Consider the following 15,448-nt stretch of genomic DNA (forward strand, 5'->3'; position numbering starts at 1 on the left):
TGCATTCGTCGGGAGGTTGTTTTTAGAGATGGTAGGATAGTAAGGAAAAAGAACCAGGGAAAAAATGTTTGCACATTTTCCCCAAATCCTATTCTAGTATCCTTAAGGCATCCAAAATAAGGTTAAAAAAAAAAGTTTTAATATCTTCATGACAGAAGAAGAATTGGAAAAACGTTAACTATCCAAAAATGAGGAAAAGATTAAGCAGGCACGGCTGTCTGGCAGAATAATATGCAGGGAGTACAACTGAGAAACAAAATTCCCAGATTAAGTGGAAAGGCACATTTGAAATACTAAGAGTAGAGAGACTTCCCTGGCGGTCCAGTGGTTAAGACTCTGCACTTCCACTGCAGGCGGCGCAGGTTCAATCCCTGGTTAGGGAACTAAGATCCTGCATGCCCCACAGTGTGGCCAAAACATTAATAAAATAAAATAAAAATAGGAGTAGAGCAATTATATTGTTACCATAATGTAAAACTACTTATGAGTAACAACTGGAAGAAGCAACGTAAGAATAGTTGTGATTAGTGAAAGGGCTTATACTGTAACTGTAAATTATTATAAAAATGTTAACGATTTTGAATTGGCTAAGATATCTTACTACAGTACTTCCACTGCATTTGAATAACTGGATCTAAATTACTTTAAGTTAGTCTTTGTATGAGATGATCTTCAGTTTGCTGTTCAGTTACTTAGGTAGCCTTGCTTAAACCTGTTTTGCATCTTTCAGTGCATAGCGAGTTTGCATTTTGAATATACTTTTTACAGGTGTAGCTAAATCATGAGAGGGCACAGGTCAAACAGTCTAGGAGTGGTAAGTTTACCCCAGAGGTAAGCTAGGAATAATTAGGTTTGTCAAATCAGTCCTGAGACTTGTAGAATGATATTACTGATACAGAATGGGTTAGATGTAAAGAGGAATTAGTTGGTAGTGAAAGTTCTTTACATGTTTAATTTTAACATAATAATGGAATAACCCAGTTAAAATGGCTTGTAATTAATAGTTGAAAATATGTAATTGGAAGGCAAGTGAAAGCACCCAGGGCTAAAGATTTAGCTATATAAAACATTTAAAGTGATAAATGAAGGCTAAGTTTTAGGAAGGCATCTTTCAAATTAATTTGAAAGTTCTGGTTCTTTTAAATACACATTCCCGAAAGCCTCTTGTTAATGTTTCTTGCTTTTGCATTAGAGACTGTTTTGTCATACAGTTTAGAGTCTTGGGTTCTTACTTGTTTGCACATTTATATATAATGTCAAAAGAAGTGCTACGTAAATGAATTTTCTTTGATAATATAACCTATTGATATTTTGCACTTACATTAGAAATACCAATAGTAATATCTGTAGCAATAAAGTAATCCTTATCTCTCCAAGTAATCCTATTACTCCCCAAGTAATGAGTAAACATGCTACCAGGGAGATCACTTGAGGAAATTTACTTTCACTAAATGTAAATGGCTTTCTTGATTAATTTCAGTCAGTAAACACAAGTGAAAATTATTAATGGTATTTAGTTTGCAAACTCCATTTTATTCGTAGTTTGTTTCTGGGTTTTTTTTAAATTAGGTCACAAATCTGGTACAGACAGTTAAAACTGTTTATCACTTTGATAATCAGAAGCCTCTGGTATAACACAATCTTCATGAAAACGTAAAACAGAATACATGGTAATAATCTCTTTGAAAGCAATGGTTGCAAACATCCATGTTTCTAAGAAAATATAACTTTACATATATATTTTAAGCAAGCTGTACCTCTTACATAAATTCAGACAATAGAAGGAGTGTGCAATCATAAAGCTTATTTTATGGAAAAAAATGAAAATTATTATTATTATGACCTAAATGATTGTAAGTAATTAGAGTCCTCTTGGATTGAATACAGAGTATAAAGATATTTTCCTTAATTTACAACCTTCCTGGTCAAAAAGAGCTGGAAAGTTGGTCAGTAAGCAGCATTGATATTACCAAGTAAGTTTAACCTAAATTCTTTAGGTAGAAATTGTAAAGTGTTCCAATTCCAGCTACTTTAGTTAACTGAGTGAGAACAGTCTTCAGTTTTTAAATGAAGACTGTTTAAGGAATTGAGCTTTTTACTTAGTTTTTGTGAGAGGGTCATTTTTTAAATCAGGTTTAGAGATTATTTCATGAACTCTAAACATTCTAGTTCCTTAGTTTTCTCAAAGAAAGAGAACTTCAGCAGTAGCAGGATGGACTGTCCCACACAAATGCCAGTAGGGGGTAATGCTCTGAATAAGTCAAAAGGCCTCCTAGTGTATCAAATAGGAGACAATTCAAACCAGAATGAATCAATGCACACTCCTCCTAGAAGGCTCCTCTGTTTAGAAACTGGAATGAGGATTACCAACACATTTTATACAAACACTCTGGTGTGCCATCCTGTAATGGGGGTGCTTAGTTATCACCCGTGGCATGTGATTAATGAGCTATTAATTCAACTTAAGCTTTCTGTGGAGGCACTAAGGCCATGCAGCTCCTTTTCCAAAAGACATAGAGATAAAAGACAAAGAAGGTAGAGGACTCTGAAAATTTTCTCTGATTTAATTTTCTCTGAAAAGTTAAATTCTACATAATAGTAAGAATGTTTGCTGAAAGAAAACTGACAAGTAAAACTGATTTAAGCGACAGATGTTCAAGATAAACTGTACTGAAAATACAATAACAAATTTTGGCCTGATAACCCTCATGCTGTCTTATAGCAAAACACTAAAATACATGCAACAGAGAAACTGGTGACATGAGGACGACTTCTCCAGATTTCCTGGGGGGGCTGGCTGGGGGGGTGGAATGGAGAATATACTGTTTTCTTCTGTTTGCTTTCATAATGAATTATTCTTGCTTATAAATGACTTTCCCAAATTTTCCCAGTCATTTCTGATGAGAAATCATTCTTCAGTAGGAGGAGACCAGGTAAACTTACATGAAGGACATCAGGTGTCTTTTGAGTTCCTTCCGTCAGCTAGAGGAGCCATCAAATAGGTTCCGTAAAACTAACTCCATAACTAAAAAGGCTGGTAGAATTGGAACAGGAGTAATCTGTCATTAGTATACTTGTAATAAAATAAAGCTTGTTCCGAAACCACAAGGGCTGGTAAGAAGAGCAGAGCCTGTATAAAAGCAACTGGGTTCTCTAGAAAATGGATCTAGTATACAGAATGTGAGAATATACAGAACTCTCACTCAAGTTATAAAAATAGACATGGTTCTTGGACAAAAAGCAAATGAGTAGAAAAGAATTCTCCAAACATGAACTTAAAGACACATCTATATAAAACAACAAAACGTCATCTCAGAGCTCCGATCAGTCGTCTGTTGAAATGGCTGAAAAGGGGAGATGAACTAGAGACAGACAGGTCAAGAACCCACAGCTGATCTGTCTGACTCTTCTGGTTGGCAGTGTACACTGATGATCACAGGCAGAGAGACTGATATATCTGATTGGTTGATGGTGCTTGGTGAATGAATGAGAAAACTCAAGATATAAAGTAATCTCTGAAAGTTTAAATCTTAGCTTCTACACTTGACAGTGTTGCACATGAGAAAGGATTCTAGGTGTTATCACCCAGAATCAACCCTGCCATTCACAATTCATGCTCCATGCCCCCATGGTTTCTTTTGTGGCCAAAGGATCAGCCTAGACTAAATATATAATAGAAAATAACTCTGGCCTTGAAATGAAGAGGGGTAGACCAGTAACTCATGCTCAGTACTTATAAATCACAAATACTGAAGCTAATGGTCTGTTTCCTTTTGACTGCAAACGAGATGCCATGAGCTAAAGAAAGTCATGAGAGAAAGAAAGTCAAGAAGACATGGGTAGCAGCACCTTTCCATACCCGCCTGGATTTGAAAGGAGACTTTCACTCCTTATTCCTTTCAAACACAAAGTTCATCAGTTGGAAGGGGAAAAAATGGCTCTAAAGTTAAAGAGTCCCCAGAGAAAATGAGCAGTACATGAAATATGCCCTCTGTGGGCTAAAGGACAAGTTGCAAAACCAGTTAAGACACAAGAGGCAGCCCAAGGTCTTACTTAATTATGGTTTTAGCGTAGTACATAGCACAATATGGGCAGCCCTTTTTCAATCCATTCAACAATTCAGCACCATCCATGTCCAGTCCAAAAAATTCCTGAAGAGTGGGCTTTCATCTTTGGTACCACCTTACGAGTTATTCTTGGTTTGCAATAGCTGCAAAGAAGCAAAAAAGCTGGTACCTTCACCTTGTCTGTGAGTACAAATGCTGGTACTCTGCTGCAACCACTGAGGCCAATTAAAATAATACTGTAACACACAGGAGTGATACATCCAGTTCCCAGGTTCCAGATAATAGCAGCCATGCCCATAAAGGAGTGGGATCATCCATCCCCATTGGTTAAGGCCTTCGGTTTGTTGTCCTCAGAGTAGAATAAAACACTGTGTTCCCACGGACAAGGAACTCCACAAGAACCCATGGTCTACTTTTGGACAGGGACTTTAAGTACCACACGTGCCAGGCACAGAAATAGGACTGGCTTATAGCTGTCACACTTGGAGAAGCTTCTGTTTTGGCAGCACAAACTAAAAACTTCTTAGTGTATTCTGGTTTTAGTCTTCTCTCCTGAGTGAAGCAGTCAGGGACTGCCAAGTTCCACAAGCCCTCAATCTAATAGTCAGCATTAATTCTCTCCATGGTCTTCTTCCACCCAGGCTACAATTTTCCCTTCCCATCCAGGGATGGCATCGTCATCATGGAAAACCTGGAGAAAGAAAAAAAGCCACCATGAAAAAATTGTAAGACAGGGAGTCTCACTAAATATCTGTGGTTGAAAAAGAAGATCTCAGACATAAAGGATAAAAAAGTATAGAGGAAAGCCTTGAGTTAGAGCCTATGTCCCTTTGGTTTTGTCCCTAAAGTTATAACTGGTTAAAAAATATATATACAGTTGACCCTTGAACAACACAGCGGTTAGAGACACTGCCCACCCCCCTCCCTGCCCTGGCCCTGTGCAGTCAGAAATCCACATATAACTTCACGGTTGGCCCTCCATATCCACAGTTCTGCATCCTCAGATTCAACCAGCTGCTGATTGTGTAATACTGTAGTAGGTATTTATTGAAAAGCGTCTGTATGTAAGTGGATCCATGCAGTTCAAACTCATACTGTTCAAAGGTCAACACTGTATGTGTGTATATATACATATGCCTTATATATCCTTAGTTCCGCATCTATGAAATGGTAAACGCATCCCATCCCTCTAGTACTGCTTTGCTCATAGAGATTTATAAGAATTAATAAATTACTAACCATAGAGGACTCTGGGCTTCTCAAAAGAAAGCAGTACTATAAGCATTTAAAAAATGAGAAAGGGGAAAATTTTGGCCCGAAGCATTGTAAAGAAAGGGTTAGAACGAAGACCAATCTTAACATATGTGCATGCAGTTCTTTTCACTCATTTGTTCAATTCATTTCCTAAGCCACTAATAAATAGAAAGGGTTATTAAAACATTTCAGTGAGAAAATCTTTTTTTTTTTTTTTCGGCTGCACCACGCAGCGTGCAGGATTTTAGTTCCCCGACCAGGGATTGAACCTGTGGCCCCTGCAGTGGAAGTGAGGAGTCTTAACAACTGGACCGCCAAGAAAATCCAGGAAATCTTTACAAAACAAAGTATTGGCTTTTCCAACCTTCTTCATTCTGTAACCACTATGAGAGCGCTCGTAATACGTCATGACTCAGAACTCTCTTTCAAAAAAAAAAAAAGAAAAGGTCTGTTTTTGGCAGATATATTACAAAGAGAAGTATAAGCTAAGAAAATAGCCAAGGAGTTGAGAATAAGCATAGATGACTGCAGAATTTCCTCATTTTCATTATATGAGAAACTACCACCACAATATACAGTTTCATATATTCATGCCAGGTTGTTTATTTTGCTCTACATAGGAAGCAGAAAGTTTTCTAAGGTTTGGTTACAGATAGAAAAGAGACTCGAAAGCCAAGCATTTGTTCAATGTAGGTTCTTTATTTTCCCTAACAAAACTTTTTCCTTTTTAAAATAAAAATTCTATCCAAGTTTGATTAGAGTGATTAAGACCTTGAACTAAAGAAGCTATCAACTTCTTGGGCCATTCCCTGAACCTTCTCAGTCTAGAGTAATCAACTGGTCGGAGGCACTGGGAAACTCCTCTGACCTGGTTAGGGAACTGAGGTACTTCTGGGTACTAGTCCTTGAGTAGAAGTCTTTGGGGTTCAAGAACAACCAGCAATACCACCCAGACTCCCTGTGGATTCTGTACCTCCTCCTTGACAGTGCCAAACTCAGGATCCAGTGCTTTGAAGTGATACCGATGATTTCCCTCCCGGTCAATAGCTGCTTTAAAATCCTTCAGTGTCACCTCCCCTAACCTGCAACAAAAAGAGAGAACACTAAAACAGACTCTTTATCAGTAGGTTGGAAAGATAAGATGTCAGCTTTAAATCCAGGCCCCTGCCAAAGTCTCTGGAGGCAGAAACAATGTGGCCTTGTTAGGTCACCACCCTTGATAACCTAGATGATTCTGAAACAGCAGAAGTTAGGGAGCCAGTCACTATTAGGGAATGAAAATGGCATTACAAATGGGTTGATCTGAGAATTTAAAATAGATTTATTGCTTTGGCAGCAGCCAAATTACTTTTTTTCTGTTTTACTCTGAAAATAAGACACAAAGTCTCTGAAATCTAATTTGTTAAACTATCAATATGTCTAAGTTCTCTTGATTTCCTTATTTGCAACAATTCCATTTCTATAGGCTGGTAGAATTAAATCAAGTATCACCATCTTTACTTCAGAAAGCTCCCCTCTAACACAAACCAAGCAGACTCTTTAGGAAAGGGAAATCTTATCACCTCTCTCAGCAGTTGGTTCCAGAGTTTAAAAATCTTTATTTCAAAGCCATTTACCTTAGAAGGGAGTATATTAAGTGAGTGTTTAAAGGTTTTTAACATGAATTCTCTATAGGTTAGCTGCAGTCATCAAATAGTAACAAAGATCAATGAGTAATAAGTAGCCCTGGAATGCCAGGCTGTAATCCAAAGCTATCAGCAGAAGCTATTTTGAACACTTAAAAAATTGCTTTCCTAACTTGGAGCATCTTTGCATATCAGGATTGGAAGCACTATTATTGTGTCTGTACCTTGTAATGCCACTGGTTAGTGGTGAAACTAGAACTTGAATATCTCCTGTGCCCTTCTCACTACACTGCTTCTCAAACACCTTACAGCTGGTTAGATGGGCAGTAACTAATGATTCTGCCTTCCTGTCCTTTTTAAAGGAGAAATAATGATCCCAGAATCTCACCTCTTTGGTATATTGACCATGAAGGGCGTAAGTGACCGGTCAGTGAAATAGAGCACCTTCGTGCAGGCGCTGCTGACAGTTGGAGAGCTCTGTGAGTGAGACAACTCTGCAATCAGAGAGAGACTTTGTGGTCAGAACATTCAATTTGCTTCCAACAACCCATCATTTCTAGTTATTCAAAATGTCCCAGGAGAATGAAGCTGCCTGAGGTCATAGCACAGTTTTCACACTCTTGCCAAACACCTTGTCCACAGGGTGTGACCCACAGGAAGTCACCACTGGGGCCACTAAGACAAGAGGTGCTTCGGACATGGATGCTATCACAAGGACCATCATTTCTCACCCGTCACAGGTGATTCTAACAGGGGAACAGCAACTGTTCTGACAGGCACTGTTGCCAAGAGTCAAAAGAGGTCAGAGAAGCCAGGCAAGATTTCAGCTAGGGCAGAATAGACACACAGCAGGAGCTGCAGACACTGCCAGCATTTAGACTGCGGAGGTCAGTGGTAGAGAATGCACATGAACTTCATGAAAAGACAAATGATTAGGAACAAGAAACACAGAAGCAAAGTTACCATAGAAACTCAGATTCCAAGGGGCCTTATATTTCCAGTCTAAAAGGCAAAAAGTCTACTTTTATCCCTTAGCTACATAGGATCTATATGTGTTGGTCCCCGTGGTTTTTTTTTTTTTTAATAAATTTATTTATTTTTGGCTGCGTTGGGTCTTCATTGCTGCGTGCAGGCTTTCTTTAGTTGCGGTGAGCGGGGGCTACTCTGTGTTGCCACGCGTAGGCATCTCATTGGAATGGCTTCTCTTGTTGCGGAGCACGGGCTCTAGGCTCGCGGGCTCAGTAGTTGTGGTTCACGGGCTCTAGAGCACAGTCTCAGTAGTTGTGGCGCCCGGGCTTAGTTGCTCTGCAGCATCCGGGATCTTCCCCAACCAGGACTCAAACCCGTGTCCCCTGCACTGGCAGGCGGATTCTTCACCACTGCGCTACCAAGGAAGCCCGGTCCCCGGGGTTTTTAACTTAAATTTCTTAATCCATATCTTGTCTCTATTCTTTGTATAGGTACTTATGGAAAAATTTAATCAATGAGTTATTTGTGATTATGACTTTAAGAGAATAGAAGAAAAGACCAATTAAAAACTTTTATCACAAGGACCAAAAATAATTAAACTTTTATTAAAATAACTCCTGCAATTCCAGCTACACGTTTTCTTCATTTATTCTAGGCATTTATCCCAATCAAACAGGCAGCCACCAGAGAGCAGTTCTAGGAAGGGGTTTTTTGGTTTTTGTTTTTGATTTTTTGGCCGCACAGTGCGGCTTGTGGGATCTTAGTTCCCCAACCAGGGATCAAAACAGGGCCCTTGGTATTGAAAGCATGGAGTCTTAACCACTGGACCACGAGAGAACTCCCTAGGAAGGGGTTTAAAATAAGGAAGCAGGAGGGATGAATAATACACGAGAGAAAGACAAGGGAACGTTCTCTCTTTGCACAGCAATCAATCAGTTTTCAGAATTTTTTTCAAAGAATGCCAATTATTGAAACCTACATGCCACGATGTTCCTTTGTCTCCATCACCTAGAACAGGGCCTGGCACACACTGGCTTTTTAATAAAATAAAATATTCACTCTTATCATTAAATTTATGATGGATCCTTTCACTCATTCATTCAACAAACATTTATTGAGCACTTACCATGCACTAGATTTTGAGAATATAAAATTAATTATATGCCTCTGACCTCAAAGATTTCACAGTCCAATATAGATGACAGGTATGATAATAAATAATTACAATACACTAAAATCAGATTGGTACAAACTGCACAAGAAGACTGAAGATGAAGTAGTTAATTCTACCTGGAAGAGGTCAGAAAGGTCCCATAGTTGGAGAATTGTTAAGCAAAGCACCTAAAAAATATATCAGATATAGAAGTTGGAAAGGGCATTCCCAGAATGAAGGATACTTGTAAAGGCATGAAAAGGGATGGATCATGTATTTATAAAACTGAAACTCAACTAGTAAGGCTGGAGTGTAAGTAATACATTGGGAAGTAATGGAAGATGAGGATAATAAAGCAGGGCCCAGATCACAAAGGACTCTGCCAGGCTAAGATGTTTAGATATTAGTCTTAAGCTCTGGGGAGATATTCAAAGGAAGTGATACGATCAGACTGGCATTTTAGAAAGGTCAGTCTAGCAGCAAGTATGGGTCTAGTATGGGTTGGATGGGAGAAATTCTGGAAACAGTGATCCCATTAAGAGGCAATTAAAATAATCTGAAAGATGAGGAAGGGTAAGATATAGCCCTGGAGCTAGAGAAGGGATGGATTTAAGAGAACTTTAGAAGGTAAAAGTCTTAGTACTTTGGATATAATTGAACATCAAGGATAAAAGGGAAAGGGAAAAATAACTAAGATTTATAATCTAGGAAAACAGATGCATGGTAGTTACCAGTACCTAAGCTAGGGGAACAGAAGTATCATACATTTAAAATGTTTACTGGGTGCCTATTATGTATCAAGTACTAGAGATACAAAGAGAAACTAGGTACAGTTCCCACCCATTAAGGAGCTCAAAGTCTAGTGGGGTAAAATAGCAAAACAGTTATAATATAATAAAATAAAACATGAAAATAATATTGCTATGGACTCAGTTGTGTCCTCCCCACATTCATATGTTGAAGCCCTAGACTCCCATGTGACTGTATTACAGATAGGGCCTTTAAAGAGGGATTAAAGTTAAATGAGGTTATAAGAGTGGAGCCCTGATCCCATAGAACTGGCGCCCTTGTAAGAAGAGGAAGAGACACCAGAGCACTCTCTCTCCACCACGTGAAGACACAGCAGGTAGGCAGCCATCTGCAAGCCAAGAAGAAAGCCCTCCTTCAGCAGAACCTGACCACACTGGCATCCTGATCTTGGGACTTCCAGCCTCCAGAACTGTGAGAAAATAAATTTCTGTTGTTTAAGTCACTCAGTCTATGGTATTTTGTTATGGCAGCCCAAGCTGACCGATAAAATGTTATGTACACATTTTAAGTGAATTTGAAGGTAAGAGTATGTCAAATGCCACACAGAGGTCTAGTAGATAAAGACAGGTTTGGTAAACAGGTCACTGATGACATTAGTGAGAGGAGTTTCAGGTTACTAATGAAGAAGGCTGAGTTTGATTGCACAGGCTTTTCGAGTAAAACAGAAAAAGATTAATGAGGGAAAAATAGTCTTACTCAACATTAACTCATGTGATAAAATGATAATTGCTCTTTCAGGGTGACAATACTATAAAAATCATATACAAAAACCTCAGCGAATAAACAACCCAGAAACATAGCCTTGCGTATACATGTGTGTGTAAATTTAATACATGATTTTAAAAGGCATCACAAATCAGTTTTAGCTTTTAAGTTTAGGTTTATGATCCATTTGGAGTTGATTTTTTTTGTATACAGTATGAGGTATGGGTCAATGCTCTTTTTCTGAATAATTTGTTGAAAAGCCTATCCTTTTGCCATCAAATAGTTTTGCACTGTTGTTAAAAATCAACTGGCCAAATATAAGTAAGTCTATTTCTGAACTTTCTACTCTGTTCCAATGACCTATGTGTCTACCCATTCACCTATACTGCACTGTCTTGATTACTCTAACTTTATAGTTAGTTTTGAAATCAGGTAGTACGGCACTTCAACTACTTTATTTTTTCTTAACTTTTTTTTTTGAACTATTCTAGTTTCATCCATATAAATTTTAGTATCGGCTTGTTTATGTCTACGAAAAGTCTGATAGGATTTTTATTGGAATTGCATGAAGCTATAGATCATTTGGGGAGAATGAACCATCTTCACAATGTTGAGCTATGTTTTCCCCATCAAACAAGGCTGCTTCTCAATTAATATGATGCTGATAAACAATAATTTTGTAAGTGGTAAAAAACTATGTAATAAAAACCAGATTATTTTTAAAATCTATCATCTCCCTTGTTTCTATTTGTTCCATGTTTTTTGTTCCTTTTCTCTTTTATCCTCTTTTTCTCCCCGCTTTTGGAGTGTGTATGTGTGTATGTGTATATATGTATATATATGTATATATGTATGTGTACATGTATATATTTTGGTATTGTCTTCAAAGCCCCGTGTGTTTAGATTCTCAGTTTGAATACACCATTTCAACATGGAAACTATATTTTAAATAGTGAGATATTTTACTTCTTTTGCTATTGGATTGGGTATTTTTACAATTCCTTTTTATCTCCCCTATTAATTTTGTTATTTAATTCTTTAAAAATTTAGTGGTCGCTCTTGGATTTAAATACACATCTTTAATTAGTCAGTCAGCTTTCAAATGATATTTACTGCATCACATGTAATGTAAGAACTACAGAAGTGACAACAGTAGAGTCCTAATTCCTCCATCCCAATCTCTGTATTATTGTCACACATTTTACTTTTACATATGGCATAAACCAGTAATACATCAATACATTTTTTGCTTTAAACAGCCTGTTATCTCTTAGAGCAATTAAAAATAAGTGGGGGAAGGTCTTTTACATTTACCTTCATTTTAACCACTTTTTTTGCATCTCCCAGTTTCTTTCATATCATACTCTTCCTGTCTGATGAAATTACTTTAACATTTCCTGCCGTGCAAGTCTGCTTGTTATGAATTCTCTTGGTTTTGTGTAAAAAAATATATATATACTCTCTACCTACAGAATTCTAGCTTTTTATAGAATTCTAGATTTTTTTCTTTCAGTGCTTTAAAAATATCCCCCCACTATCCTATAACCTGCAAGGTCTAATAAGAAATCTGTAATTCTCATCTTTGTTCTTCTGTATGTAGTAATTTTCCCCCTCTTCAAGGGGGAAAAGATTTTCTCTTTTCTTTGATTTTCAGCAATTTGACTCTTTTGTTGTTTTTGCTATTCATACTTCTTGGAATGCTCAGTACTTCTTGGATCTGTAGTGTGATGTTTTTAAAGCATTTCTGGAAAAATAATTGGCATTTATCTCTTCAAATACCTCTTCTGCCCTGTTCTATCTCTTCTTGTTCAGAGATTCTAATTACTTGTATCTTAGTCCATTTGATATCGTCCCACAGCTACTGGATGCTCTGGGTTGTTTGTTTTTTCCTCTCTCCTACTCTTTTCCTTTTTGTATTGCAGTTTGGGTAATTTCTATTGACCTATCTTCAAGTTCACTGATTCTTTCCTTAGCTGTGTTGAGTCTTCTGATGACCCTGATGAACCTGCTGAAGGCACACTTTTTTTTTAAGTTAATTAATTAATTTATTTTTGGTTGCACTGGGTCTTCATTGCTGCACGCGGGCTTTCTCTAGTTATGGTGAGCGGGGGCTACTCTTCATTGCAGTGCACAAGCTTCTCATTGTGGCGGCTTCTGTTGTTGCAGAGCACAGGCTCTAGGTGAGTGGGCTTCAATAGTTGTGGCACATGGGCTCAGTTGTTGTGGCTCAGGGGCTCTAGAGCGCAGGCTCAGTAGTTGTGGCACATGGGCTTAGCTCCGCAGCATGTGGGATCTTCCCAGAGCAGGGCTCGAACCCGTGTCCCCTGCATTGGCAGGCATATTCTTAACCACTGCACCACCAGGGAAGTCCCTGAAGGCACCCTTCATCTTCGTAATATTTATTTTTATTTCTAACATTCCATTTGACTCCTTTTCATAATTTCCATATCTTTGCTAAAATTCCTCACCTGTACATGCATTATATTAACATTTTTACTTCAGCCATTAACACAGTTTTTAAATTCCTTTTCTGATGGTTTCAACATCCTAGTCATATCTGAGTCTACTCTTGAATAGACGCTTATTGACTCTTGACAGTGGCTTATATTTTTCTTGCTTCTGTGGATGCCTCATAATTTTTTATTGACTATCAGACATCATGTGTAAGACAGTAGAGACTAAGGTAAAAAAGGTTTATGTCTAGAAATGGGCACACTGCTTGTACTTCCCAGCCATTGGTGGGGACAGCTGAGCCAATCTAGTCAGGAATTGAGCTGGGATTGGGATTTTTGTTAAGGTTACTTTCAGCACACCATCACCTTCAAATTTCTCTAGGGTTATGTTTAGGAAGGTAGCTGGATTGCTGGAGGGTTTTTCCTCAATATTCCTGCTCCACCCTCAACTTTAGACTTTACTTGTGTGCCTGTGCCTCAGAGTCAGTCTCTTCACGCGTGTGCCCCTCCCACAGAGGCAGACTACTATCGCCTCTTACAGGTACTTGCTCATCTGGTGGTGAGGGATAAGGGGGGCCTCTCTGTTGTCATGATCCAACCTCAGTCTCGAGGGTGGGGCTTTCTCAGTGATCCTACTCTTTCCCCAGTGGTAGGCAACCTCTAGTGATCTGAGCCCAATACAGTTTCCTGCCACTCCCCTGGGGTAGAGAGTGCTTTCATCCTTTTTTCTTCCCCCTAGCTGAAATAGGTCTTCACCTTTACCTGGGAAAGCGAGGGAGGGGCAACAGAATTTGCTGCCCTTTCTTAGTGGCTTAAGACTTTTGTTCTTTAAGGGACAAAGGTCCAGATGGGGCTTCACATTTTTCCAGCAGTGACAGGTGCTCCCCTGCTCTGGGCCTCCACCACCAAAACAGGTTTTCTCTAGACTCTGTTCCCACAACAAATCTTTGTCATAAGCACCCAAATGGAAGTCGATGGAAGAGTCAGCAAGTAGGTGCAAACTATTCTTGCATTCATGGCCCCCAGAGTTCCTATAATCTCTGCAAAGCCTTTCACAATTCATTAAAATCTTAGCTGTTTGTATGGTGGTCCCACCTTCCTCCCATGCTCTGCCACAAGTGAACAAGTGCTGTAACCTATCTGTCCACTAAGGGACCTGTTTACATTTCTGGCTAGTTAGCTACCCTCTGATTTCATCTCTCTGATGGATTCAAGAAAGTTATGGTATTTTGGACTATTCAACCTTTTCTTTCTGTTAGCATAGGAACAAGGCTCCTTCCAGGTCTTTTTTAAAATTCACATTTTAAAAATTGAGGTAAAATTCACATAACACAAAACTCACCATTTTAACCATTTCAAGTGTACAATTCAGTGGCATTTAGTACATTCACAGTGTGGTGTAATCACCACTATCTAGTTCCAGAACATTTTCATTATCCTTAAAAGAAACCTTGTACCCATTAAACGGCCACTCCCTTCCTAATCCTGACATCTGTCTAATCTACTCTACTTTCTGTCTCTATGGATTTGCCTGTTCTGGACATTTCATATAAAAGGATCCATCCAAATTGTGCCCTTTTGTGTCTGGCATCTTTCACTTAACATTTTCAAGGTTCATCCACATTGTAGCAGGTATCAGTACTTCACTCCTTTTTATGGCTGAATAGTATTCCATTGTCTGCATATATAAGAAATTGTTTATCCACTCATCAACTGATGGACATTTGGCTTGCTTCCACCTTTTAGCTATTGTGAATAATTCTGCTATGAACATATATGTACAAGTTGTTTTTTTGAACACTTGCTTTTAATTCTTTTGGGTATATACCTAGGAATGGAATTGCTAGGTCATATAGTAAATTCTATGTTTAACTGTTTGAAGAGCCACCAAAGTGTTTTCTATAGTGGCTGTACCATTTTACATCCCCACCAGCAATGTATAAGGGCTCCAATTTCTCCACATCCTTACCAACAATTGTTATTTTCCATTTTTTTGGAACCACCTAGTAGGCATGAAATGGTATCTCACTCTAGTTTTGGTTTGCATTTCCCTAATAACTAATGATTTTAAGCATATTTTCATGTGCTTATTGGTCAATTATTTATCATCTTTAGGGAAATGTCTATTCAAGTCCTTTGCCCATTTGTTATCAGATTTTTCTGTCTTTTGTTATTAAGCTGTAAGAGTTCTTTATATATTGTTCATCCCAGGCCCTTATCAGATATTTGATTTTCAAATATTTTCTCCTATTCTTGTTGTCTTTTCACTTTCTTGTTAATGTCCTTTGATGCAAAATAGTTTTCAGTTTTGATGAAGTCCAATTTTTCTATTTTTTTCATGCTTTTAATGTCTAAGAATCCAAGGTCATGAATATTCCCCCCTGTGTTTTCTTCTGAGACTTTCATAGTTTT

General features: G+C 38.3%; 1 protein-coding gene across 4 annotated transcripts in view; it reads right to left on the reverse strand.

The window, feature by feature from the left end:
• Positions 1-3,855: 3,855 nt before the first annotated feature.
• Positions 3,856-15,448, reverse strand: part of DIXDC1 (DIX domain containing 1) — a 69,970-nt gene continuing 58,377 nt past the window's right edge. For all 4 annotated transcript variants that reach the window (XM_082844214.1, XM_082844215.1, XM_082844212.1 and 1 more), the window contains 3 exons: positions 7,335-7,440; positions 6,295-6,403; positions 3,856-4,758 (listed from right to left, as the gene is read on the reverse strand). In XM_082844214.1, the coding sequence (XP_082700340.1) occupies positions 4,678-4,758; positions 6,295-6,403; positions 7,335-7,440 (296 nt within the window). In that variant the 3' untranslated portion in view covers positions 3,856-4,677. The remainder of the gene's footprint in view (positions 4,759-6,294; positions 6,404-7,334; positions 7,441-15,448) is intronic.

This window comes from Leucopleurus acutus (genome assembly GCF_964270905.1).
Source record: "Leucopleurus acutus genome assembly, chromosome: 8".
Classification (NCBI taxonomy): Eukaryota; Metazoa; Chordata; class Mammalia; order Artiodactyla; family Delphinidae; genus Leucopleurus; species Leucopleurus acutus.